This window comes from Corvus moneduloides, chromosome 33 (genome assembly GCF_009650955.1).
Source record: "Corvus moneduloides isolate bCorMon1 chromosome 33, bCorMon1.pri, whole genome shotgun sequence".
In the NCBI taxonomy this organism is placed as follows: domain Eukaryota; kingdom Metazoa; phylum Chordata; class Aves; order Passeriformes; family Corvidae; genus Corvus; species Corvus moneduloides.
Window position 1 is genome coordinate 674,658 of NC_045508.1, and position 27,341 is coordinate 701,998.

The window sequence follows — 27,341 nt, forward strand, 5'->3', positions numbered from 1 at the left end:
ACTGAGATTTTTAACTACTAATTAAGCATTAAAAGACATTCTTAATCTGTGTATGAAATAGTTCAACCTGGATGAGTAAATCCAATTTTTTATCCCATGTTCACCACCAAAATCATTCTCAGCATCCCCTGACTTTATTGTTCTTTCTCAAGGCACCTCTCATCCCATCTCATTCAATTCCCGTTTTACTGAAAATCCTAAATTCCCAGTTTAGGGCACTATCTGCATTCTTCCTCTAATTCCATATTACTTTATTGTGGAGTTTCAGTCTGTTCAAGCACAGTTGGGACGTGGTTCCAGCTCTCACCATCCTGACAAACTTTATGACGTGCCACCAGTAGGTCAATAATGCAATGACAAGAGGCAATGGCTTCTCATTTTTATTTACAATCTCCACTTTACGTGGTAGTAACAAGGGGGGAAAAACCTCCATAGATCAAATTACCTCAGCTTGTTCAAACGCTTGATCACCCTCATGGCGAAATACTACCAAAAACATTCTGTATATTTAATGGGAATTCTCATGTTGCAGCTTGTGTCTCTGAGCCAATCAAGGCACCTCACCAAGAAGATATCAAATGGAGAGAGAAATGCAGCAAGGCCATTGAGCCCCAGACTGCTCCCTGGGTCTGACAGACATTGTTCCCTGGGGAGGTGGTGGAGCCTCCATCCTTGGAGATATTCAAAAGCCTCTGGGAGAGGTTCTGGCCAACCAGCTCCAGGTGTCCCTGGGTGAGCAGAGGAGTTGGACCAGGTGATCTCTTGGGGTCACTCCCAACCTCACCTACTCTGTGTTTCTGTGATCCTGTACAGGGCACGAGACACCTGGAACCATAGTTTTCAGAATCTCCAAAGTCAGATGTGGCTGTATGTATACCCAATTCTGGTGTGTGTTTAATTTTCACTTCCTCTTGACTGTTTAACCTTTGCAGATGTGGTGATAGAAAGTGCTTTAGAAGATGAGTGGTGTGATACAGAGGCACAGAATGCTTCTGAGCCTGTTGTTGCATTCTACTCTGGGAAACTGTGGGGGGTTCTTTTTAAATGGATGACCCAGGACAGAATTAAGCCAAACAAGGCGAATATTCCGTCTGAGAATTGTTTATTGGTAATGAAAATGGTGTTGCCCTACCAAAGAAGAATAGGAAAGGAAGAAAAGGAAGAAGGAAAAGGAAAAAGAATAGGGGAGAGCAGCAGAGAGAGCAGAGACAGAGAGAAACAGCAGGAGTTACCACTGGAGCTCTGGAACGTGCTGTCAATGTCCAACCGGCAGAAGGTGTGCACACACTCCCTGCCGGGGGGAGCCTGCACAGCTCTCGGAGGGATGCGGCTCCACAGGCACAGCTCCCACGTCGACGGGCGGCCAGACACGAGGTGAGTGGGGATCGGGCAGGAGGTGCAGAACCCTGGACAGGGCCATGGCGGCGTCACAGTGGCGGGCTGGATCCGTGAAGCGGGGTTGGAAGCAGATGGCTCAGGCAGGAACGAGACAGGCAGGGACGAAGCACGTAGGGTGTCAGGCAAGAATGCAGGGAGGCAGGACAGGAGATGGCTGGAGAAGGTGAGCGAGACAAAGCGGCAGGGCAGGACACAAGCTAGGTGGTCAGCAGGTGTCCAGCTAGCTGAGAGGGAGACCGAGCGAGTGAGCAAGGGAAAGCAAAAAGAGCAAAAAGCTTTCAGCGAGCGCAACAGGTAAAAAGCCTCCAGGGCAAAAAAGCCCAAAGACCAAAAGAGCCTGGAGCTTGTGACACAGTTACTGTTACACCCCCTGGCTCTTCCCGAGGGTTGCTTGCTGGCAGACCACTGGTCCAGTCAAATACTCGATTGCAGTCCGTTGGTGGAGACCTTTTGCCATCTGATTGGAGAACCTTTCTAGAAGGCACAGTCCACACAGTACACAGACACAGTAGGAGACCACCACAGTGTCCTTGCTGGTCTCCTACTGACTGCCTATTACTGAAATGGCTGTCAGGCAAAGTCTCCCAGAGACAAGGCTTTCCTCCATCTTCTCCTAGCTGCCTTCTGCAAGTTAATGTGTGTGAAGCCCCTCCCCCACATACCTCTGACAAACAGTGTTGAGACAGAAATCAAAAATAAATTGGCTTTTCACACTGGTGCAGGATCGATCACTGAGCAGAATGGAAGTCAGGAAGCAATTCCAACATGTTGGAAAAATCATTTTAGTGTGTTGCCTGTATCACTTTACTCCATAATTCTGGTTGTGGTTGAAGAAAGAATGGAGCTGGAATTTCAATGTCCTCAGGAGAAGCCATTAAGGGAATTGTCTGTTGCTTCTGACTTCTTCTGTCCAGCCTTCATTCCATTTGTCCTGAGCTTGACCTCCCACCCCACCTGCATTTCCTGGGCTCGCTGTGCTGGGAAGTGCTCGTGCTGCCATAAGACTCAGATCATTTTTAGGGCATTTCTGCCTCCTGTGATTTGGTGTGTGATCCTCCTGTGCCATGGTCGATACATCGAGTGCCTGGTTTAAGTAAATGAAGGAAACAGCATCCAAAGTGCCCCCCAAAGCAGAGGAGCTGAGTTACCCAGCGAGTTCTACACCAAATCTCAGGTAAGAGCCCTGGGAAGCTTGGATTTTAGGTATTTTAGCATTTATTGTGTGTGAATAATCTGGGATGTACAGCAATATGGTAATCATTTAATCTGGAGAATGAAGCATTCAGTTGCAGTTATTATTTCTATGTGATGTATTTATTATATTCTTCTTCCTATTTATCAGCCCTGATTTTGTTGCTCTTTTACCTCTGTGTAAAGGGATGAAGGGAGAATAATTCAAGCAAACTGTGAGGAGAAAACTGGGAGCCAACCAGAAATGACGTGAAGATTGAGCTCTCAGGCATGGACCAAGGGTGCCCTGGAGAGACAAGCAGATCAGAGGATCCCCAGCAGCACTCCCAGGGCTCCAGGACACCAGAAGGGCTCTCCTTGGAGTGGTCTGAGATGAGATCCCACTGTCTCTGGGGTCTCTCCCATTCTGCTTTGTCGTCTTGGGATTTGAGTGGCCAGTCTGACCAGGGCTGAAGACCTCCTGGAATTCTTGTGGCTTAGACTGGGACATGTAGAAGGAAGCAGGAGCTGGAGATGAGAAAAGGGATTTCAGAGAGTGTCCTGAGGGCATGGGCGGGTTTTGAGGTGAGATTGACACCAGAGCTAGTGGAAGCTCAATGACAGAGCACAATGTGCATTGTATCTGCTTGAGCTGCACAGGGCTCTGGATTCAGGGGCTCTGGCCCCATGCAGGGAACTTTGTCATGTCCTGTGTGTCTGGCTGAATGGCAGTGAAATTCCTGGCTGCAGCACAGGCAGCCGTGGGAATCCTACCCTGAAAGAGCCAGTGCTGTGCATGGAGGTTTCTGGTGGCACTTGGGTGTTGTGTGGGTGTCCAGGAGATCGCATGCCCAGATGTGATCAGCAGGACACAAGGCTTACAGGAGACACACACTTTTCTGCAGCAGCTGAACATGGGGCTTGAAGCAGGAAAAGCTCTAAAACAAGGAGGAGGGAATGAAAGATCTCTGCCAAGCCAAACAGCACCGAATTGTTCAGCTTTGTATCAGCCATGCACAGAGAGCAGATGCCCACTGCAGGCAGCAGTGAGGGCCCACTGAGTCAAACAGGGGATCTCTGCTCTGCAAAGATTGCAATGGAGTTGGTCTTTGGGAACTGGAAGGAATCCCTGGTGCAGCTGCCCCTCTTCCTCTGGCTCATCAGGGCAGCTGTGAGACGTGAGGCTTTGGGAAAGGAGGAGCAGAGCTGCACATGGGGCACCTGTAAGATCTGCTGCTTTCTTGCCTGAGCACATCCTGGGCTGGGGCAAGGGACAGAGGCAGAGGAGAGGAACAGAGCAGCCCTTGTTGCTCAGCAGGGCCAGGAAGTTCTGCTGGGAGAAAGGAGATGGCCAGAGAGAGAGTTTAAGGGTTCACTGGAAGCTGATGTCTTGGAGCATTTCCCTTTCCCAGGCTCCTGCCCACTGCTTCAGGAACTCCCAGCAGCATCTTCTGCTGTTCTCCTCTGATTCCCAGCAAAGCCAGCATGAGGATGAGCAGGAGAGCCAAGCTGAGCCAGGTTCATCCCTGGTGGAGCTGCATGGCTTGGGGACCCCTGTCCCAGGGACCTGAGCCCGCCTGTCCCTCTATGCTGACACCACCTGAGAACTGAGCGGGGAGAGCAGCTGGTGTTCCAGGCACACCCGAGTGGAGAGGGAGATTTCTGTGGGGTGGGAAAGGCAGAGCAGGAGCTGATAACTGGGGCAGGATGGAGCTGTGAGGGGGGTGGGCAAAGGAGGACCCACCCAAAGCAATTTTGCAAGGATTGGTGTGGCCATGGCAGAGCTTTGGGAATGCAGGTGTGTGGAAACCTACACAGAGTGTTCTGCCTTTCTGCTGTTGTGTCTCTGCCTACCATAAGATTTTGGGAAAAGGTGTGGAGATGAGTAGCTCTCAGCAGTTTCTCCTGCAATATCTCATCCATCTCTGTTTTAATTTAACCTTTCTTTCTCTAGGCGGATCTTCCTGTTCTTCATGTCATAATTCTTTAGAAATCCAGACTTTTCTTTTACTGCACAGACAGGAAAAAATGATGCAAGTGAAATAATACTGACAATCAATGAGGTGGAAATCAATGCAAAAACCTTAAATGGAAGAGGGAATTACCAATGGAATTCTTTAAAATTTTATTAATAACTAAATTTCAAGGAACTTTCAAAATTTCACAGTGACTATGGTGACTATTTACAAATGAATATATCCTCAGTGATCATTGCCATTATGTGATTTGGTATAGATAATATAAAACTATCCTTAACACATGAGTGACTTGGTAATTTTCTCTGATATTGACCTAAAAATTCTTCTTGGAAACTCGCTGACAAAGACATGACATGTGATGTTCCAGAGCACCCACAGACCAGCTTAATCTTTACTGTTTTATTTGTCTTTTCTTTTTCAGTGTTCAAAGTCAATCCCTAAACAAACTGATCAAAGTTCATTTTGAACTGAATATATGGAGATAGTTCTTACCTGTTAACAAGCAAAAGCCAGCTCTAATTCTTAAATAAACCACACTTTGTGGGCATTGAGCAGGATCCCTGCTGGTCTTAGACATCTCTGAAACATTGAAGCTCCATTTGCACAACACCAAAACAAAGCACTCATATGGCAGATGAGACATGACCTTCAGGCAGCAAAGAGATTTTTGGGCAGAGGATTGCCACATTTAAACTTTGGAATGAGATTCTTCTGTTCATTTTCCTTTGTTTCTACAGGTGGAAGTTTCTCTGGCAAGAGGAAAAATACCTGTCCCATATCAGTGCTCACCTTTGCTGACTGAGGCAGGTAAGCAGCTCTCTGTTGTTTCTTTCTCTCCTGAATAAGTGGTGAATGTGCTGCTGCTGTCGGGGTGGAAAGGAACCACTCTATTCCCCTCACCCCAGCTGTGCACACAGGGACCAGCAAGCTCTTCCCATCCCCCAGCTCTCCTCAGGCAAAGGTGGCAAGAACTGGGAGCATCAGCAGCACAGGTGTTTCCAGGGGGGCTCAGAGAGGAACTGAAAGTGACAGGGAATGGTCATTTGGGGGAAAAGCTGAGCTATGGACTGGCCCTCTGGGTCTGGTGTTTGTTTCCCCAAGAATGGCTCTGCTGCCTTTGGTGTCCAGAGCTGGCTGTGCTGTCCTGGTACAGATGGGAAGGGGAGGTGGCAGAGCAGGAGAGAAGGGTGGAATTCCCCCTCTGGAAAGGGCTGTTGGGCCCAGGGACCCCCTTGGGGCAGGGCCTTGAGGCAAAGCAGGGCTGATGGAATGCTGGAACTTCCTTCTCAGGAGCAAGGCTGGTCCCAAGTCTGGCCACTTGGAACTCTTTCCTGTTGCAAGCTGCAACAGTGTGAAACTGCCTTGATTTTATGGTAACTCAGGATGATGATAACTCCCAGAGCACCCAGGGGTCAGCAGCCTCTGGCAGAAATGTGAATAAGCTTAAACATTTCCTGGTTAGTTTCATTTCCTTGAATGATTGAGGTTGTCAATTCATAAGCAGCAAACCTCATGTCATCATGACATTGTCTTTGTTTATCAATTAAATCATTCTTCTCATGATTCCAGGGAGTTCAGTGATCTTTTCAGACCTCACAGGTGTTGCAGAGTCAGTGTCAACTCCACTCCATTTTCTCCCCTTCTGGTCTAACACTGATTCTTGTCCTCAGTTAAACTGTGGCCGGTTGTGTCTGTTAGCCGTGTTGAACATGAAGCCTCGGGGGATGGCAAAACTCTGCCTTTGTGTGTTACTTTGTTTGTTTGTTTATTTGGTTTTTTGTTGTGTTGAGTTTTTTAGACCTATTTTCAGGTCTTCTTTTGAAAAGCATTCAGTTTGTTTGGGAATGTGGTTTTGGTCTCTGAAGTAGGAACTGATAATTTGTTAGACAGCGAGGTCTCTTTTGGGCCCTCCTTGGATGACAGGAACATTTTGTAAAAGTTGGATGAAAAAAGACCATGACATTTGTCAGAAGAAGTTTCAGTGTTCCTGAACAAGGTGTGTAAGGTCTCAGCATGTTCTGGCTGGAATTCCTGGGTCAGATGTTCCTGTCTTGTGACAGTTTCCTTTTCTAAGCCTCCAGCAGCTGATCCAGAGGGGAACAGGTTTCTACAAGTCCTGTGTCACATCTGCCTCTCCCCAAATGTCTGGATTAATATCTGAATCAGCCCCTGAGAGATATTTTTAAGTGACTGAGGAGCAAACCCCTCATTTCTAAGAACAACTGACCTCTTTCCCATATCAACTCTCCAAATTAATGCTTGCAACAAAATTTCCTATGGCCTTATGGGAAAATCACCTGCAAAGCACAAACGTAGTGCATTTCCAAACCCTTAAAAACCCCTGGACAGCAGAAGCAGCAGAATTTAACATGACAGTTTCCAGAGTTCAGTGCCAGCTGCAGTTTGACATTCAGTGCCCTGAGCTCCCTGTGTAGTTTACAGACATGTGGGTGATGTGGTCGGTGGAACTGAGTTTGTGGCCATCTCACCCCAAGACCTTTGGCTTCTTGAATGATGTGAGACTCTCATGGTTTAACCCCAGATGGCCACTAAGTACCACACAGCAGCTCACTCACTCCCTGGCCCTTGGCACTCCCTGAGTGGGGAGAAGAATTGGAAAGAAAAGTTTTGATTGAGACAAGAACAGCTTAAGAATTGAAAGAAAGTAAAAAAATATAGTAAGAAGAATTGCAATGAAAAGGGGAGAGGGGGAGAGAGAGGGAGGAATAAAACCCAAGCAATGCCCAGTCCAATTACTCACCACTCACTGACTGTTGCCCAGGCTGCCCCTGGGCAGTGATCAGCCCCCTTCCTGCCAATTCATCAGTTTATATACTGGGCAGGACATTCTGTGGTCTGAAATATTCCCCTGGCCCATCCAGGTCACCTGTCCTGGCCCTGCTCCCTCCTGGTTTCTTGTGCATCTCCACGCAGGCAGAGCAAGAGACACTGAAAAGTCACTTGGGGTGAGCACAGCTGAGCAACAACTGAAACACTGGTGTGTTATCAACATTGTTCTCATCCTGAATCAAAAAAAAAAAAGCCCTGGACAAGCTACAAGGAAGAAAATTAACTCTATCCCAGCCAAAACCAGGCCAGAGACATCACAGTGCCCATTTGTCTCCATGTCCCATAAATACAGCTCAGAGTAACCAGCTCAGAGGAGAAAGCCTGTGCTGTGGAGATCAGAGTGGAGACGAATCCCCATTGTGGTGGTCTGTGGTGAATTGGATGAAATCCCTCCAGGAGTTCCTGTGTCTCCTTAGCAAGTGAAGAGGGAGAATTTATGATTAAAACCCAGTGAATTAAACACTTCCCCTGTAGCTCCAATTGTGCTTCCCCAGTGGCCAAACATGGCAGGTGTCTTCCCAGGACAAGGATTGATCCAGAATATGGAATACTGATGTCTGCCTTGATCCACCACCACATCTGTTCAAACAGCATCTGATTTAGTTACATCAGACACAGCTGTGAGACCTGGAGACAGCCTTGTCTAGAAGCTGAGATGTATCCAGACAATGCAGTGCAGCATGTTGAATTCCAGCTTGGCAGTCATTAGGATGGCCCACCTTCCTCACTGGTCACTAAAGTGGGAATATTGAACACTAATACACTCATAAAGTAATGAAGATATCACACCAAAAGTGTTTCTATGAGGACTGAGATAAGGGCAGTCAGGCACATCCTGGCAATGATAAAGTGCAGAGGGAGCCAGAGCCAGAGAAGGGCAGGATCTTCAGTGCAGTGCATCAAAGCCAACCCTGGTTCAGCTCCCTAAGTGATTCCAGGTTTGTGCTGAGCTGATGCACTGTCACTCTGCAGCCTGATGGTTCCCAGGGAGCTGTAATTTCACGGTACCAAGTGCCATGGATTCCCCTTTCTCCAAACATGGCTATGGGAGTGTGAAAACAGCTTTTTCCTCCTTTTCCCCCATCTCAGAGCTTGGACAGAGAGACTCTTGCAACCTAGACCAGAGATTTAAGCTGGTGTTTTAATTAGGGTGTTCGTTAAATTTCACGGCAGGCAGTGGGGTCTGGGTTGAATTTTCCTGTCTTTCATTCCTTGTTGCAACTTCCTGGGAGCATGTTGGACTCCCTGTATCTGCAGGGATAATTGAGATCTCTGGAAAGGCACAAGTTTTCTTGATATCTGAACTCAACCTTTTGAGCACTTGGCACCTTCAGAAGTCACAGCTGGTTCCAGGTGCCAGGTGAGAGAGATCAGAGGGCTTTGGGACAGGATTTCCCTTCTTTGCTCACTTCCCTTCTGTGCCTGTTCCAGGTCAGCTGCGGGATCATCCCACCCCGGGGACTGCAGGGATGGAGCAGAGGAGATGGCTCCTGTTGGCTCTGGCCCTGCTTCTGGCCATCCCTGTCTCAGGTAACGCTTCCAGGAGCTGTTCTGCTCCTTTCTGGGGGATTCCAGCCTGCAGATGATCAGAAGTGCAGGAGCTGAGGGTCATGGTCTCCTGAGCAGCCCTGATTTGAAGTCCACAAGAGCCAGAGCTGCCCTGCCCCTCTGCTCTTGGGGAATCCAGCCCATTGCAGCAACTTTTTGTTTTTCCCCATTCTCTGTCCCAGACTTCTCTGTCCTTCGCACCAGTACATTTTCTGGTTGATGTCAGCCGGATGCTCACTCAAGTTTGGTTTCCACAGAACATTTCAAGGTCACCTCTCCTGAGAAAGTAGTTGGAATTGTTGGCCAGGATACAATCCTTCCTTGCACCATCTCTTCCACAAAGCCACTGGACAACCCCCAAGTGCACTGGATAAAAATCACAGATGGGCACACAGAGGACATCTACACATACAGGCATTTTGGGGGTGAACCAATGCAGAAATACTGTGGGAGAACATCAGTGCCAGGAGATGGATTTGCCACTGGGAACGTGTCCCTGACATTAAAGAATGTCCAACCAGCAGATGAAGGAAGATACATTTGCAGCGTGGAATCCAGTGTCTGGTTCGCTGAAAATGACACCAAGCTCAGCGTTGCAGGTTGGAGACTTTCTGGGCTGGGTGAGGAACGGGGAAAGTTCTTACAGAGGGAAAAGAGCTCTCTGAATGGTCACTGTCTCCCAGCTGATGCCGCCTCATATGACCCAACACATCACCTCCCCACTCCCAGCAGACCGTGGGCCACATGGCAGCTGCCTTTTGATCCCTGTCACACTTCATTTGTAAATCACTGAGAGGTCTGTAAAGAGCCAAGAAAATTCAACCCATGTGCCACCACCCAGGAGGGAACCCAGGAACTGCTAATCTTACCAGCCCCAGGAAGGTCATGGCAGCCCTCACAGTTTTAGGCAAGGAAGGAACCCTAAACCTGAATGTTCCAGGAGACACAGAGCCTGGACTGCACTGGGTTCAAAGGCAGTTGCACTGTCTGGTGGCAAACCAATCCTACGTTTTAGCTCTTTTTCAGCCAAAGGAGATTTGGCACTTACGGCAGGTGAGTGTGGGATGACAGAAAGACCATTGGAAAGGTTGTGTGAAGGACTGACAGAAACTGGCAGGAAACTCTGGGTTAAGCAAGAGCTGTGAATCCAAGGAAGGGCTGCTTTCATGCCAACTTCTCCCACTAACAAACTCTCTTGCCTTTAAGGTACTGGGGAAGTGTTCATTGACGTTCTGGGCTACCAGGAGAAAGGGCTCGAGCTTGGCTGCAGATCACAGGGATGGTTCCCCAAACCTACTGTCCAGTGGGTTAATGAGGATGGACAGGGCCTTTCAGCAGACACTGAAATACACCAGGACAGCAGGAATCTCTTCAGTGTATGGAGTCGAGTCACAGTTACAGGAGAGCAAGTGGGAAAAGTCACCTGTCAAATCCTGAACCCTCTGCTGCAGGTGGAGAAGAAAACTACTTTGAGTCTCTCAGGTGAGTCCCATCATCCTGAGAAGTCTTTGCTGGAGGCTCATGGTCTCAGGAGCCCTGTGAGGCCATGGCAGCCCTTGTAGTTTTAGGCACAGAAAGAGCTCTAAACCTGAATGTCCCAGGAGACCCAGAGCCTGGACTGCACTAGGTTCGAAGGCAGTTGCACTGTGTGGTGAAATGGAGCAGGCAGGAACAGCTTGGTTAAGCTGCAAAAGAGCCTGGGGGGAGTTCCTGTGCCAAGAGATGCTCTGGATGTTCCATGCCCTGCCTGAGCCCTGTTCTGACCCGCGTGGGGCTGGCGAGCTGCAATAATCCCTGCTGGGGAGGTGTGAGCCCACCTGAGAGACGCCTGAGTGCTCAGCATCCCTGGCTATGGGACTGATGGGAATGGGGGCCCTACCTATTGGGATTTCTCTGCTGGGCTAAGGAGATGTTCCAGGCTGCCAGTTCCCCCCAGCTGGACAGTCAGCACCATTTGTGTGCAGGTATTGATAATGTCAAGTGGAGCTGGTCAGCCTGGATTCACTGATCAAAAACAGCACAGAATGCCAGAATTATGGAATCGTAGAATGATTTGGGTTTGATGCGGCCTTAAAGATCGCCTCATTCCAAGCATCCCTGCATGGACACAGATGCCACTCACTAGACCACATTTTTCAAAGTCCTGTCCAACATGGCCTTGAAAACTTCCGGGCTTCTACAGATTCATGCTAAAAGAGGAATATAAACCACACACCTTCTCCCTGCCTGCTATGAAATAGTGGGGAGCTAAGAGGCAAATTGTCGTGTTTTAAGAGCTAGGTGTCTTCCAAGGAAGACAGGAACCTTCCTGGAATGCAAGAGATGACCCCTCTCCCTCCAACTTATTACAGCTTTGAAATTACGGGGTTTTGGGCAAATATATGTGAAAATGAATAACAGTTCTTTACTAGAATGTATCTATCTATCTATCTATTTATATAGAGAAAAACAAACAATAACAACAGAAACAACAACAACAAAAAAAACCAAAACAGAAAACCCAATAACAGCCTTTTTCCTACCAATCAAGCGCTTTTCCTTTTTGGCGTAGTTATGACCACACCTGGCAGGAGGCACTGTTGGCCCATATTGAGGCAGAGGGGGTGCAGTGACTCCCCCATGGATGCAGGGGGCACTCCAATGCAAGCCCTGAGCCTCCCCAGGGGTTAATGGTGGCCCTGGGAAGAGAGAGAAGGTGGAGCGTAAAGGGGGTTGCTGGGTTTCCCTGTGTCCTCATGTGTCCAGTGAAATATCCTGGTGATGGCAGCTCCGGTGAGGTTCCAATCCATCAGCAGTGGGGAAGGTGCTCTCTCTCTCTCTCCCTCTTTCAGGAGAGAGAAGGTGTGGGTCTCCCCTGGCGAGAGTGGGTGCTGCAGAGAAAGTCCCAGTCACCAGACAATTCACTGTAAGCAGCGGCCTTAACAATAGGCAGTCAGGAGAAACTTCACAGCAGCGCCAAACCCCTCTGGCAGCAGAAGTGGAGCACCAAAAACCACCACCTTCTCCCCTCCAAGCTGGGCCAAGACTGACCCACCCCTAGCTAAGAAACTGCTGAAACCACACCACTTTCCCCTTCCCCCGCAGAACCATTTCAATGGAATTCCAAGACGCCCAGATATCTTTTATCTCTTAAATACCATCCATTCATCATCTCCTGTGGAACAAATGGGAAGAAAATTCCCTAAGAAAAAGCATAACCCACAACATTATCCACCACAAATTTATTTCCCATACCAACGTTACATCAAACTTAGACTTTTAAACTGTATACACATACATGCATTACCCTAATTCTATATATATGTACATCTAGATCTAGATATAGGTACAGTATGACAGACAGTTCACCCCAAAATAAGGTCCCCTTGAGGGTTACATCTTGTCTCTCCATCCTTCTGCATCACGCACCATGTGCAACCTGGCCCCTGAGTAAACCCCATGGATGAGTTTGTCTTTGCTTGAGGAAGAATTAATCCAAACAGTCTTTCCTAACATACCTCTCATATGCACCACCAGAACTTTGTCTGTTGTACGCAGGGGTTCAGATTGGGCAGGGCCCGCTCGGTTAATGGAACCTCTGGTGTTAACCACCTACGTAGCTTTTGCTAAACGCAGATCCCACTGCTTGAATGTCCCACCACCCATTGCCTTCAGTGTTGTAAGAGTCCATTGCACAACTCAGCTTTCCCAGCTGCTGGTGCATGGTAAGGGATGTGGTACACCCACTCAATGCCATGTTCTCTAGCCCAGGTGTTTATAAGGCCGTTCTTGAAATGAGTCCCATTGTCTGACTCAATTCTCTCGAGGATACCATGCCTCCAAAGGATCTGCTTTTCCAGGCCCAGGATGGTGTTCCGGGCAGTAGCGTGAGGCACAGGATAGGTCTCCAACCATCCAGTCATGGCTTCTTCCATTGTGAGCACATAGCGCTTGCCTTGGCGGGTTTGAGGCAGTGTGATGTAATCAATCTGCCAGGCCTCCCCATACTTGTATTTGGACCATCGCCCGCCATACCACAGAGGCTTCACCCGCTTGGCCTGCTTGATCGCAGCGCATGTCTCACAATCATGGATCACCTGGGAGATACTGTCCATGGTTAGATCCACCCCTCGGTCTCGTGTCCACTTATACATGGCATCTCTGCCCTGATGTCCTGAGGCATTGTGGGCCCATCAAGCCAGAAATAACTCTCCCTTGTGTTTCCAATCCAAATCCATCTGTGACACTTCTATTTTTGCAACCTGTTCCACCTGTTCTTTGTTGCGGTGCTCCTCATTAGCCCAACTCTTGGGTACATGGGCATACACATGATTGACTTTCACAGGAAGCTCCTCTACCTGAGTGGCAATGTCTTGCCATGCTACAGCAGCTCAGACTGGTCTTCCTCTATGCTGCCATCTGGCCTTTTTTACACCTTTCCAGCCACCCCCACACAGCATTGGCTACCATCCATGAATCTGTGTAAAGGCAGAGCTTTGGCCACTTCTCTCTTTCAGCAATGTCCCAGCCAGCTGGATTGCTTTGAGTTCAGCAAGTTGGCTCAATTCACCTTCTCCTTCAATAGCTTCTGCAACCTGTCGTGTGGGGCTCCATATGGCTGCTTTCCACTTTCGGTTCATCCCTATGATGTGACAGGAACCACCAATGAAAAGAGTGTAGCATGTTTCGTCTTGTGGCAGTTGGTTGTATGGTGGAGCTTCCTCATCAAGAGTCACCTGTTCCTACTCCTCTTCATCCATCAGACCAAAATTTTCACCTTCAGGCCAATTCGTAATTATTTCCAAGATTCCAGGGCAATTCAAGTTTCCAATAAAGGTGCGCTGTGTGATGAGGGCGATCCATTTCCTCCATGTGGTATCAGTGGTGTGGTGGGTAGACGGAACTTTTCCTTTGAACATCCACCCCAGCACCGGTAGTCAGGGTGCCAGGAAAAGTTTTGCCTCTGTGCCAATCACCTCTGAGGCAGCTTGAACTCCTTCATAGGCTGACAGGATTTCCTTCTCTGTTGAGGTGCAGTTGGCTTCCGACCCACTGTAGCTTCGTCTTTAGAATCCCAGTGGTCAGCCTTGAATCTCACCGACCTATATGGGTTTGTTGAGATGGACATAACAGAACACACTTGTAATCCAAAGTCGTAAAAGTTTTTATTTTCTCTACTGCTATTCTTATACCTCTTCACAATTGCAGTGGCGTATTGAGTTTGGCTGCTTAACAAACAATGACAAGGCTGTCTAACAAACAGTGACCGTTCAAGCATTAAAACAATCAGCTATACAAGCAAAGGTATAGTTGCTACATATTATCTGCCAAGTTCTTCCTTGTACACTCTTAATGTCCCAAAACAAGAACATCCTCTCCTTGTGTCCAGAACATCTTCTCTCATTGATTATCTTCTTGCCTTTCTCTGTGGGCTTCACTGAAGCTGCAGAATTTCACTGTAAAATTCTCATGGGTAAATTCTGACCAATTTCAGGTCTGACACTGTGAGGCCCCCAGACCAGCTGTCAGCCTCATCAGGTCCCCCCCTTTTTTTTTTGTATTACAAAGGCAGTGTTTATTGACTTTTGCAGGGCCCTTTGCAAAAAAGGCAATAAACATGGCACAATGAGCAGGATGCAAAAAATAACCAATAGGATCAGGCATCCAATTTTAAGTAGATTTTTGATCCATCCAGCAATTTGCCAATTGCCAAACAAACTAGTAAGCCAATCAGATTCTGATTCTTCACGCAATTTTGACACACTTGTTTGTAATTCTTTAATGTGGGCATGAATAGATTTTGAATGATCAGACAAATTCGTACAACACATTCCATCAAAATCCTCACATCCATGTCCATGTGCTAGTAACAAAAAATCAATGGCAGCTCTATTTTACAGTGTAGCGTGCCTTACTGAACCAACATCTGTTAATAATCCGGCTAAAGCAAGTGAAGTGGCGTTAGTCTGCCAAGCTAACCAACATCCTAACTTGTTTAACAGTCCCAATGCTTTAGCAGCTGCTACATATGTAGAAAAGAAGGAAACAGCCCATTGAGTACCTGGTGGCCAAAATTTGGTGTTGTCATCACAATCAGGGGCAAACGCATGGGTGCTGCGTTTTCCCCTCTGTGGTTTATGCTGTAAAATCATAGATGTGTCAGGTGTTAACAGTGAGAGTCGTCCTACGCTGCAAGGACCTCCCTTGATGTGTGATGGAATTGCAGCCCATGCTCAGTCTCCGCAAATAAAAAACACCCCTGGTGGCAAAGCCAGAGGAACGGTAGTAGAGTGTGAAATATGTGGTGAACTGGAATTGCACCGGGCACTTTCATTTGCAAATATGGGTTGGTTAGGAGAAACATCCCATACTTTGGACTGATTGGATCCAGAGTAATTAAACTTACCATAAAGGGCCATTTTCATGGATCTTAAAAGCTCTATTTCCTGTGGCTCAAGAGTTGCAGGGGGAAGGTATGAAACCCATTGATCTCAAGAATCAGCGTGATTGCATTATTTAAAAGCTTGCTAACTGTCTTAGGCTTTGGCCAGTCATCTATCGGCAAGCCAACAAGGCCGGTAGAAAGAGGATTGTCAGGAGTAGCAGTACCTAAGCACAGAGTATCTTGCCCTGTCGCATTGGCCAGGGTAACTCACCCGTTGGTTCTCGGCTGACTGACAGGCCAAGCAGAAACAGCAGGCACTAAGCTCAGCAAAACTGACAAGTACTATATTGGCACCTGAATTTTTCTGTTATTTGTTGCCATTTGCACTCCAGTACATCCCAATCCAAGCCAATACCCCTTGATCACAGGGATATACAGTGCAATACAGTCCTCCTTGGTCACCGGTGCTCAATGCTTTGTCTGGTCAGAGGTAGCTTGGACTACGCTGCCAAGGTCATCAGCCTGTGTTGCTGTTATCCTCAGGATCTGGCCCAACAGGCAGTGGGATATTCTGCTGCAAATCAGGATGCACACACCTTGCTGGCACCCACCATTGTCCAGTATCTGTGGAAACACAAGTGTATCCACGCCCCCAAGTGACAAGGTAGCAGGGACCTTCCCGCTGGCTGGTAAGCAAATTCCTTACCCATACTTTAGCTCGAGGCAAATGTGTTTCACTGGTGGACTGCAAGGAATAAAAATGATTTAAAATCAAGGGATTGTTTGAATAAGCCAGTATGGTCAAGTGATTTATGGTATATGCAGCTTTCAAAAGTCTGGACTGTGGGGTTTCCCCTTGCATTCTCCCTTTTTATTTTTCCAAAACAGTTTTAAGTGTGTGATGAGCATGTTCAACAACAGCCTGACCAGTGGGAGAATGAGGAATACCAAATTTGTGAGAGATACCCCACAGATGTAAAAAATTCCTAACTTTCTGAGAGGCGTAGGCTGGCCCATTGTCAGTTTTCACGCAGGCAGGTATGCCTAAAGCAGCAAAGGCTTGCTGCCAGTGCAAAATGACATCACGGGCCTTTTCTCCAGCATGAGCAGAAGCCCATGTAACAGAGGAAAAGGTGTCAATGGATACATGAACATATTTAAAACGACCAAATTCTGAAATGTGTGTGACATCAGTCTGCCAAAGCTGTCGGGCCAAAAGACCACGGGGATTTATTCCTAAGGGTAAAGGTCCATTAAAGTTATGACAATCTGGGGAAGCACTAACAATAGCACGAGTTTCTGTAGGTGGTAGCGAAAACTGTTTACACAATGTGCGTGCATTTTGATGAAAAAAGGTATGAGATGTTTTAGCCTGGGCTAGTTTATCTGGCTGAAGAACTGCCCAAACAGGATTAGCTAATGCATCAGCACGAGCATTACCTTCTGCAAGAAATCCTGGTAGGTTTGTATGGCTTCTAATACGCAAAACACAAAAAGGATAAATGCATTGCAAAACAGCTGTCCATAAAGCCTTTAGGAAAAGAAACAAATCAGCATTATTCACTTCTTTTTAAAGGGAACAATCTACTCGTTGTACAACATCTGCAACATAAGCTGAATCAACAATTAGGTTAAAAGGTTCATTAAAATGGTGAAAGGCCATAGTAACTGCCTTTAATTTGACCAATTGTGCGGATCCAGTACCATGACCTTGCAAAGTCTGCCATCCATCCTCATTTCTCCAGGTAACAATTGCTGTTCCTGATTTTCCTGACCCCTCTGTAAATACTGTAGGCCCATTTACAGGAATACAACTTAATTTAGGTTTTGCTAATAATGGGATGGTATTCAGTGATTGTAGTAATTTATGACTGGGAAAATGGTAATCAATTTGTCCTGTGTAGCTCTGCAGTGTGCTCTGCAGTGCAGAACTATTGGCCAAGGACCATTCAAAATAATCTTGCTGAATAGGAATAATAAATTTAGCAGGATTTTGGGCAGAAATTTGCAGACATCAGTGTTGACAATAATTAACCGAGCAATCAATTCAAAAATTGTAGTGACAGTTTTTTTAGGTTTGTGAGGTAAAAACATCCATTCTAAAATATGCAATGGGTCAAGGGACCAATGATCAGACCATTGTGCAATAATACCTACTGGATGAAATTCTGGAATTACAACAAAAACAACGATATCAATGTCAGGGTCCACACGGTACACATGGTGATTGGAAATAGTTTGTTGTACTTTATCTAAGGCCTGTTGAGCTTCAGGGGTAATCTGTCTTGGTGAGTTTAAATCTGAATCTCCTGCTAATATATGAAACAAAGGAGAAAGTTGTACATTGGTGAGTCCTAAATAGGGACACAGCCAATTAATGGTTCCTAACAATTTCTGTGCATCATTTAGGGTGTGCACTGTAGTGTCAAATTGAACAGATTGAGGGCATATGGTACGTTCAAATATTTTTAATCCCAAATATTTCCAGGGTCCTTCTGTTTGGATTTTTTCAGGTGCAATCTGTAATCAATATTTGTGAAGAGCCTTTAAAATCTGTGGCTGTATGTTTTGCAAATCCTGTTTGCAAGGAGGTGCTATCAGTATGTCATCCATATAGTGATAGCAATAACTGTTAGGGAATTGTTCTCTGATAGGCGATAGAGCTCCAGCCACATACATTTGACAAATAGTTGGACTGTTTTTCATACCTTGTTGTAAAACTTTCCATTGATATCATTTTACAGGTGCATCATTGTTAACAGCTGGTACTGAAAATGCAAATTTTGGTCTATCATCAGGATGTAAGGGAATTGTAAAGAAGCAATCTTTCAAATCAACAACTGAAATGTCCTGTGTTGCAGGAATCATGGCAGGAGATGGCATGCCTGGTTGCAATGCACCCATACCTTCCATGACTGCATTAATGCATCTCAGATCGTGCACCAATCTCCATTTGCCTGATTTCTTTTGAATTACAAATACGGGAGTATTCCAAGGGCTGACAGACGTCTCTATGTGCCCTTGCAATAACTGCTCATCAACTAAATTGTTCAGGGCAGCAAGTTTCTGTTGTGTTAGAGGCCACTGTGCTTGCCACACTGGTCAGTCAGTTAACCATTGTAGGAGTGTTACTGGGTGGCAACCGCCCTGCTGCACAATGACCCCTGTTAAAAATTTGTGCCAATTGTAACTCCCCAGGTGGCCAAAACGTCACATCCCCATAAATTTAGAGGCGCAGCAGTCACATATGGGTGAACTGTAGCAACCTGGTTGTCTGGATTTTTTATGAGCACAAAATGTGTACTTAAATAACTTTGTGTCATTCCCCCAAGACCCGCAATTGAACTTCCCACTGCAGTGACAGGCCATGAGTTTGGCCAGTCGTGATGTGAAATCACCGTGACATCTGCTCCCGTATAAATCAACCCTTTGATCTTAACAGTCTGTGGCTGTGCCCCCTTCAGTGTTAGCTCACAAATCAGTTGCGGTCTCTGCTCAGAAAGTTGTTGAATCCAAAAAACCTGAGGCATGCCGGTAGAACCGAAGCCTTAGTCTCCTCTCTCTTTAAGTGGGATGGGAACAAAAGATTTGAAAGGTACAAGCTGAGCAATACAAGTATGAGCAGGTATGACTGCAGGAGAGTGGGTGTAGAAACCATTGCACATATTTGTCCTGTAAAGTCTGCATCAATTACTCCTGGACACACAAAAATCCCTTGCAAAGTACCACTGGATCTTCCTATTAGCAAAGCACTTAAGTTTTGCCCTATAGGTCCATGTGCATCCAAAGGCACTTTATGAACTGCAGGAGAGTCTATGATCACTGTGTTGTCGGTGCAAACATCCATCCCTGCTGAACCTTTTGCTCCCCAGGCAAGTCGGTCACACAAACCTATGCTGGGCACAGCAGTTCTTGGGGAAGTATTTCTGCACTCGCCATCCCCTCGAGTTCCCCTGATTCTTAAGAGGCTGCCCATTGTCATGGAAATGAGATTTACATTGTTTCACATAATGTCCCGGTTTACCACATCGGTTACACAAAGGTGCTCCCGGGGCTGCTTTGTTGTTAATTGCTCCAGAGGACAGAGTTCTGTGCGGGCACTGAGATTCAAGGTGGCCCAGCTGTCCACAGGTATAACAGTGATGTGTCACTTTAATAGCTGCTGCGACAACCGTACTAACAGACTCAGTTAGCATAGCCATTTGATGTGGTGCAGTCCTTATTTTTGCACATGTATTAATCATATCATTCAATGAGGAGTTTTTCATAGGCAGCAAATCAATAGCTTTTCTGCATTCCTCATTTGCATTGTCTCATGCCATTTGCAAAATTAAAGTTTCTTTTACATTAACAATTACAATTTGTTTTTCTATTGCATCCTGAAGGGGGTCCAAAAAGGCCATAAAAGTCTCATTAGGGCTCTGTTTAAGAGTTGTGTAGCTTTTCCCAGGAGCTGACATATTCGCCACCTTAAACAGAGCCTGCAAAGCATGGCTCTGGGACTGCTCTAAGACCAAAGGGTGCTGGTGAGCCTAGAGCTGAGGTTTCTCCACAGGGGTGCAATCCCATTAATTGGGGTAAACCTGCACCGAACCAAGGATCAACTATAGGCAATCACATATTATTTAAGGCAGTTTCCTCACAAGAAGCCCTCCACTCTTTCTTAAACACTGTATACTGAACCAGCAGAGCAATTTAGCAATCTGCTTTAAATCAAAAGGAATTAATTCTTCACTTGTTATAAATTTCTGTATTTTTGTCACAGCAGAGGACCCCAAACCGTAATTAGTAGCAAGCTGGCATAGCTCAGATGGTACCTGCCAGTTAAATGGAACATGCTGATCAGGCACCTGGCCTCTGCCTCTAACAACCGGGAAAGCAGAGACTACAGGGTCTTGTGGCTCTTTTGAATCTGGTAATTGCCAAATAACTTCGAGTTGTTCTGTGGCTTCATAATCTTTATCAGATAAAGCTGCCAGCCTAATCTCTCTCCAAAAAGCTGCAGGATCTTGCATTCTCCGAGTTACAGATACAGGTTGCAAAGTTAAAGTATCTTTATAAAGCAGGCTATCATTTTGAATCCCTGGCACAGATTGTTTCATGCCTTGTACAAAAGGATTAGTAGTAGCAGACAGCAGGGGTGCAGCAGCAGGCAGTGGGGGTGCTGAGGGTGCAATTTCATTCCCACCCATTCCATCACTGTCACTTCTCTCGGCAGGTGGTAAAGGTGGATCAAAGAGATTTGTGGGGACAGGAGGGGGAGAAGTGGAGCAAGAAGCAGGATCTGAAAACGGAAGAGGCAAAGCCCTCCATGGCTTGGGTATTGGAAACTATACAGGTTTTTCCATGCCAGCCTGTGCCTCGCCAACCCCTCCCGCTGCAATGTTAGCAGTCCTGCCAGCATTATCTGTCTCTGTTCTGTCTACTGTGCCAGCTGCTGCAGCATCTTGTTCTTTTTTCAGTCTAAAACTAACCTCCATGTCATCATGAATTCTTTAACAGTATCATTTCCACGGGAAGCAAGGTCAAAAATATGCCATCCTACTGCTGCCCATGTCCATATGTTAAAAGTGTTGACACATGTAGTCTCAATTCAATGATTTTTTGCACCACAGTAACAGTCTTTGCAATATCATCCTATCATAATTTATGCCACGTCATTTTAACATCGACATCCATATATTAACTATTGATTTTTCCTCTTGGGATGTATTTGCTCCCATTCTGTTCCCAACGGGCTCACCTTTAAAAGGTTGCAGTCGATCTGGATCTTGGTAGCTCTCCCCGCTACTCTTCTCCCATTGGTGTCTGTCTCCCCTGCTCTCCAGGCAGGCTCTTTGGATCACGTAATGGGGTCACCAGATGTCGCTTTGTCAAGGCGGACATAACAGCACACATTTGTTGTAATCCAAAGTCATAAAAGTTTTTATTTTCTCTACTGCTATTGTTATACCTCTTCACAATTGCAGTGGTTTATTGTTGGAGAATGGTTAGAGGATCAGGGACATGGATCATTGATAAAGGGTACAAATCAATAACAGAACTGTACAAGCAAAGGCCTGCACAAGAAAAAGCCTACATGAGAAAATGCCTGCGTGAGAAACAGGCCTGAGAACCAAAAGGGAGTTTTAAGGAGGTACAGTGCTGTGCTGATAAGATATACTGACCATGAGAAGGGAGGAAGATCTTTGAGCTCTCAAGTCAAGACATAAATAATAGAAGCTTGCCAAATGTAGTCTTTTATCTAACCCAATTATGTAGAAGTAAGAGTGCGCTTTCGTAAGTTTGAACCAATTAAGAACTGATAAGCATGTATACTCAATACTATATAAGTGCCTCTGTATTGTTAATAAACGAAGCTTGCTTTATCAATCACATTGATTGTCTGCATATCTTCCCCCGCCGAAGTCAGCAGCTTATTAAGATTGGCTGCTTAGCAAACAATGACAAGGCTGTCTAACAAACAATGACCATTCAAGCATTAAAACAATCAGCTATACAAGCGAAGATATTGTTGTTACATATAATCCACAGGTTCTTCCTTGTACACACTTACCGTCCCAGAACAAGAACATCCTCTCCTTGTGTCCAGAAGATCTTCTCTCATTGATTATCTTCTTGGCTTTCTCTGTGGGTTTCAGTGAAGCTGCAGAATTTCACTGTAAAATTCTCATGGGTAAATTCTGACCAATTTCAGATCTGACTCTGTGAGACTCCCAGGCCACCTGTCAGCCTCATCAGGCCACCTTCTGCCAGAGGTTCCAGGAAAGACCATTGCTCCTGGCTGCAGAATAGAGCATGTTCTTTACTACTGGTCCTGTCCTGACTGAGCCAAGGGCTACCATGTGAGCAATCTCCTGCTTGATCTGGGCAAAGGCTTGTTGCTATTCAGGGCCTCAGTGGAAATTGCTCTTCTTGCCGGTAACTAGGTAGAGAGGCCTCACAATCTGGTTGTACTTGGGAATGTGCATTCTCCAGAAACCTATGGCACCTAGGAAAGCTTGTGTTTCCTTCTTGTTGGTTGGTAGAGACATTGCTGTGATCTTGTTGATGACCTCGGTGGTATCTGGTGCTGCCCATCTTGCCACTTTACTCCCAGGAATTGGATCTCTTGAGCAGGTCCCTTGACTTTGCTCTTCTTGATGGCAAAACCAGCTTCCGGGAGAATCTGGATGACTTTTTTCTCTTTTCTCAAATACTTTTGTTGCCATATTCCTCCACACAATGATGTCATTTATGTACTGCAGATGTTCTGGAGCTTCACTCTTTTCCAGTGCAGTCTGGATCAGTCCATGGCAGATGGTGAGACTGTGCTTCCACCCTGGGGCAGTCGGTTCCAGGTGTACTGCACGCCCCTCCAGGTGAAGGCAAACTGAGGCCTGCACTCTGCTGCCAGAGGAATGGAGAAAAATGCATTGGCAATGTCAATAGTGGCGTACCACTTCACTGCTTTGGACTCCAACTCGTACTGGAGCTCCAACATGTCCGGCACGGCAGCGCTCAGTGGTGGAGTCAAGTCACTTCATTCAAGCCGCAATAGTCCACAGTCAATCTCCATTCCCTTTCAGGCTTGTGCACAGGCCAAATGGGGCTGTTGAAGGGTGAGTGGGTCTTGCTGACCACCCCTTGGCCCTCCAGCTCACGGATCATCTTGTGGATGGGAATCACAGCATCTTGATTAGTCCGATACTGCTGGCAGTGCACTGTCAAGGTGACAATTGGTACTCGATTTTCTTCTACCCTCAGGAGTCCTACTGCAGAGGGATTTTCTGACAGTCCAGGCAAGGTGTTCAGTTGCCTAATGCCCTCTGTCTTCACAGCAGCTATCCCGAACGCCCACTTGAGACCCTTTGGGTCTTTGAAATACCTGCTCCTGAGGAAATCTATGCCCAGAATACACAGGGCCTCTGGACCAGTCACAGTTGGATGTTTCTTCCACTCCTCCCCAGTCAAGCTCAACTCAGCTTCCAACAGGGTCAACTTCTGCAATCCCCTTGTCACCCCAGCAACAGAAACAGATTCTGGATCCACAGGTCTCGATGGGATTAAAGTGCACTGTGCACCAGTATCGACCAAAGCCTCATATTTCTCTGGTTCTGATGTGCCAGGCCGTCAGATCTACACAGTCCAAAAGACCTGACTTTCCCATGTCTCTACCTGGCTAGAGGCTGGACCCCTCTAGTCTCAGCTACTATTCACTCCCCGGGTATAAATTCTGGAGGTTCCTTCCAGGGGATCAGACATATCATCCTCGCTTCTTTTATACCTGGCAGATCAGTCACTGGAAGCTGAGGCTACATTCACTTTGGCAAAACTCCTTCTGTTGGTGTTTTCCTCCTTGAGTAGATACACCTGTGCTGCCAGAACAGAAGATGGCTTTCTATCCCACCTACTTATATCTTCCCCATGCTCACGCAGGAAGAATCATAGGTCAGCTTGTGGGCTGTACCTCCTCTCCTTGGCTGGGGGACGTTGGGCTCTGATGTTGGGGCCTCTGGTGTGCACTGGTGCCACATGGGAACTGCTCTCCCTCATCTCCTTCCTCATCTCCTTTCTCATCTCTCATCTCCTCCCTCATCTCCCCTTTGAGACTCTTAACCACAGCAGAGAAGTGAGCCTGCATCAGGCCATGGACTATGCTCTCAAAATTCCTGGATTTTCTGGCTACAGAACCCACTGTCTCATGGTTGTCTTTGACATTCATTGTTGCCATGAAGCTGGAGTATTGGGATGACCTTAGATGTGCCAGGTTCCACAATATTTGTGCTGTGCACCTGACCTTGTCACGGTTGTTATCATGTTGTCTGTCCCTTCCAAATAGTATCTCTAATACTGCCATTTTTCTCATGCGTTGGATCCCTTCGTTAGTGGTTTTCCAGAGCATTCTATGATGGTGCTCCTGCAATCTGTCTCTGTGAACAAACCTCTCTTACACATATTAAAAGCTGCTCCCGGAGAGGAAGAGGCCCTGGTTCCCTCATGAACACCCAATCAATACCCACATCCTGGGTCAAGGATCCCAAATACTTTGCTTCACCACTATCCAGTTGCACCCATAAGGTCCCAAACACAAGTCAACCAAGTCAAAAAAGCCTCATGCCCCCACCACACAATGTCTTTTCGCAGATTGCGGAGACTGTCATGTGACAGGGACTCAGTGATCATTTCGGGCTCCAGCTCCTCCCCTGGTTGTGAGGGCCCTGGTACCTCGTCATCATTAGCTGGGCATACTGATTTGGTTTTATACTTCTTCTTCTGCACAGGGGTGACTGCTGCTGGCTGTGGCTGCCCTTGTGGTTCAGCTGGAACCTGGATGGTTGTAACATCTGTGGGTTCCACTGCTGCATCATCAGACTTTGCCTCTTTGAGGCAGCAAGAGAGTTTCCTACCAGCTGGGGAAGAGTATTCCCTCAGCACTCAGCCTCCAATCGGTGTGGTTCATTTCTAAGGTGGGCTGTTGAGCAGTGATGGGCTGTTGGGCAGTGTCAGGCTGTTGTTGAGCAGTGTCCCTTGCCCCTGTGGCATGCTACTGGACATCATCCTGTTTGGAAAATAACAGTATGAAAAGCCAGTTTCCATAAAGGAGACAGAATAGTCCTGCAACTTTATTTGGATAAAGGGAGGGAATCCACCAGGGCACATGCCCACAGGGTTTTCCCTCTCCAGGTTTTGAAGGGCACAGCCTCCTTTTATCCTAAAACTCCCAGCAGCATGTTGCCCTCTTCCTTTCCTCATTGGCTGAGGTACCAGGAAGGTACAGCCCTCCTGAACCGCCTACCACATATTGTCCCTTGAACCTGTCATTTTACCCCAAAGTTCAGGAGTTCAGGCTTGTGCAGACCCACTTGTCTGTTTCAGGAGCCAAAATCTGTCTGGGCTCTGCAACAAACCTGCTGCCCAAAGTTAGTAGAGACATTAAGACCAATTTCAAAGACGTTAACACCCATACCTTCACCCATCAAATTGTTTGTAAAGACATTAGCACACATCTTTTCTCTCAATCCCTACCCCAGTCTCTGGGGTAGATGTCGGGGTGGTTACCCAAGGCAAACTCACCTTCTCGCTAAACGCTAAAGAGAATATAACAACTAAGTATATCAGCAACACCAGCCATTGTACAATATGGTTAGCACCTAGAGAAAATTTGAACCCTTCAAAAGCTGTTGGGGTAGGCCCAAAGAAGTGGGTGAATGACTGGGAGAAAACTTCCCCGTGTTCCTTCCTCACAATGGGTACCATCATTAAGGAAATCCCAAAGACATCAAAGACACAAACCCATCCCAAACTGTAGCTCTTTCTCAGCCAAAGGAAATCGGGCATTTATGGCAGATGGAGTGTGGGATGACAGAAAGACCATTGGAAAGGTTGTGTGAAGGACTGACAGAAACTGGCAGAAAACGCTGGGTTAAGCAAGAGCTGTGAATCCAAGGAAGAGCTGCTTTCATGCCAACTTCTCCCACTAACAAACTCTCTTGCCTTTAAGGTACTGGGGAAGTGTTCATTGAAATTCAGGGCCCCCAAATGCAAGGACTCGAGCTTGGCTGCAGATCACAGGGATGGCTCCCCAAACCTACTGTCCAGTGGGTTACTGAGGATGGACAGGGGCTCTCTGTGGACACTGAAATACACCAGGACAGCAGGAAACTCTTCAGTGTATGGAGTCGAGTCACAGTTACAGGAGAGGAAATGGGAAAAGTCACCTATCAAATCCTGAACCCCCTGGTGCAAGTGGAGAAGAAAACTTCTTTGAGTCTCTCAGGTGAGTCCCATCATCCTGAGAAGTCTTTGCTGGAGGCTTATGGTCACAGGAGCCCTGTGAGGCCCTTCCCAGTGCCAGGGAAAGTGACAGCTCTCCAGTCCAGCCAGACCCATCCCAGAGCATCATGGCGCACTGCAGGCAGGACAGGCTGCAGTGAGAAATGAGCAGGGTCCCTCCTGCCCCACAGGCTGTGCACATCCCGAGGGAAGGCAGGCTCTGCCTACCCATGGAGGACTGGGACTATTTCTGCATTCATCTCCACAGAAGGTGTTTGGGTGGGTACTCAAATTTGGGGAAAATTTTGAATATTGCCAGATGATGCTCAGATATTTTCTTTTCAAAGGTGATGCTTTTCCACGTGTGTCTCCAGGGCTCCCTGCCTTCTGGACTGTATTCACTTTATTCCTTCTCACATTGGCTGCTGCTGCTGCTGTTCTGGTGTATCGAGGTAAGGGCTCTTGGTTCTCAGGACCTCAGAACCCTGGAGGTTTTCAGAAGTGAGGCTGTGGGAGGTCAATCTCTGTGAAAAAGTTCTCTGAAGAACCTACTCTGGCAGAGGCTGTTCCTTGTGCTTGGTAGAAAGGTGGCTCTGAACAGATGGCTCAGGTGAAGTGGCTGAGGGTTTTACACATCACTTCTGGATTTTTATTTCCCCCATTGACCACAAAGGAGCATTTCTCAGCCTTTTTTTTTTGGACTGGTCTGATAAGTAGAATGACATATCAAACAGAGTCTCCCTCTGGACCACAGAAGTACTACACCTTCCTCACCCTAAGCTCTCCTGCAAGAAGCTTTCCATGTACTCATCGATCACCCAGAGGCAAAAGGGAGGTGCCTCCATGTGCAGGTGAGAGCTTGGGTGGATCATGGTGTTTACAGGCAAGAGGAGGAAGGAGGATGGGATTGGGGAACTTTTCCTGGAATGAATTCGAAGGGTGCCAGTGGTGCCTCCCACCTTGGCAAGGGCCTCTCCAGAGATCTCTGTCTCTGCAGCCAGGGCTGGAGACAGGTCCTGTTTCCTCAGTCCAGTGCCAGCTGTTCCAGCTCTGTGGTGTCTGAGGGCACAGCCATGCTCAGCCCTTTCTGGGGGCATTTGCGGACTTGGTTTTCCTTCCTGGCTGGGAGCTGGAGCAGGGCCCAGCCAAGCCTGGAGAACCTGTGGCAGAGTGTCATGGCCAAGGGCCCAAACCAGCCCCAGGAAACCATTGCTCATGGCAAGGCAGGACTGACACTACCCTAACAGCTCTCCTGACCTCACACCACTCACAGCTTC

The 27,341-nt window shown here is 47.0% G+C and overlaps 1 protein-coding gene across 11 annotated transcripts in view; it reads left to right on the forward strand.

Annotated features, from left to right (window-relative positions):
* Positions 1-4,990: 4,990 nt before the first annotated feature.
* The window catches only part of LOC116437141 (butyrophilin subfamily 3 member A1-like), a 37,408-nt gene continuing 15,057 nt past the window's right edge, over positions 4,991-27,341 (forward strand). For 2 of the 11 annotated variants that reach the window (XM_032094707.1, XM_032094710.1), the window contains exons 1-7: positions 5,000-5,354; positions 8,829-8,927; positions 9,203-9,544; positions 10,152-10,427; positions 24,573-24,740; positions 25,793-26,068; positions 26,412-26,516. In XM_032094707.1, coding sequence (XP_031950598.1) covers positions 8,867-8,927; positions 9,203-9,544; positions 10,152-10,427; positions 24,573-24,740; positions 25,793-26,068; positions 26,412-26,516 — 1,228 coding nt within the window. In that variant the 5' untranslated portion in view covers positions 5,000-5,354; positions 8,829-8,866. Of the gene's footprint in view, positions 5,355-8,828; positions 8,928-9,202; positions 9,545-10,151; positions 10,428-15,852; positions 15,999-24,572; positions 24,741-25,792; positions 26,069-26,411; positions 26,517-27,341 lie in introns of those variants that run through there. The other 9 variants (XM_032094717.1, XM_032094713.1, XM_032094714.1 and 6 more) reach the window with 9 other exon arrangements.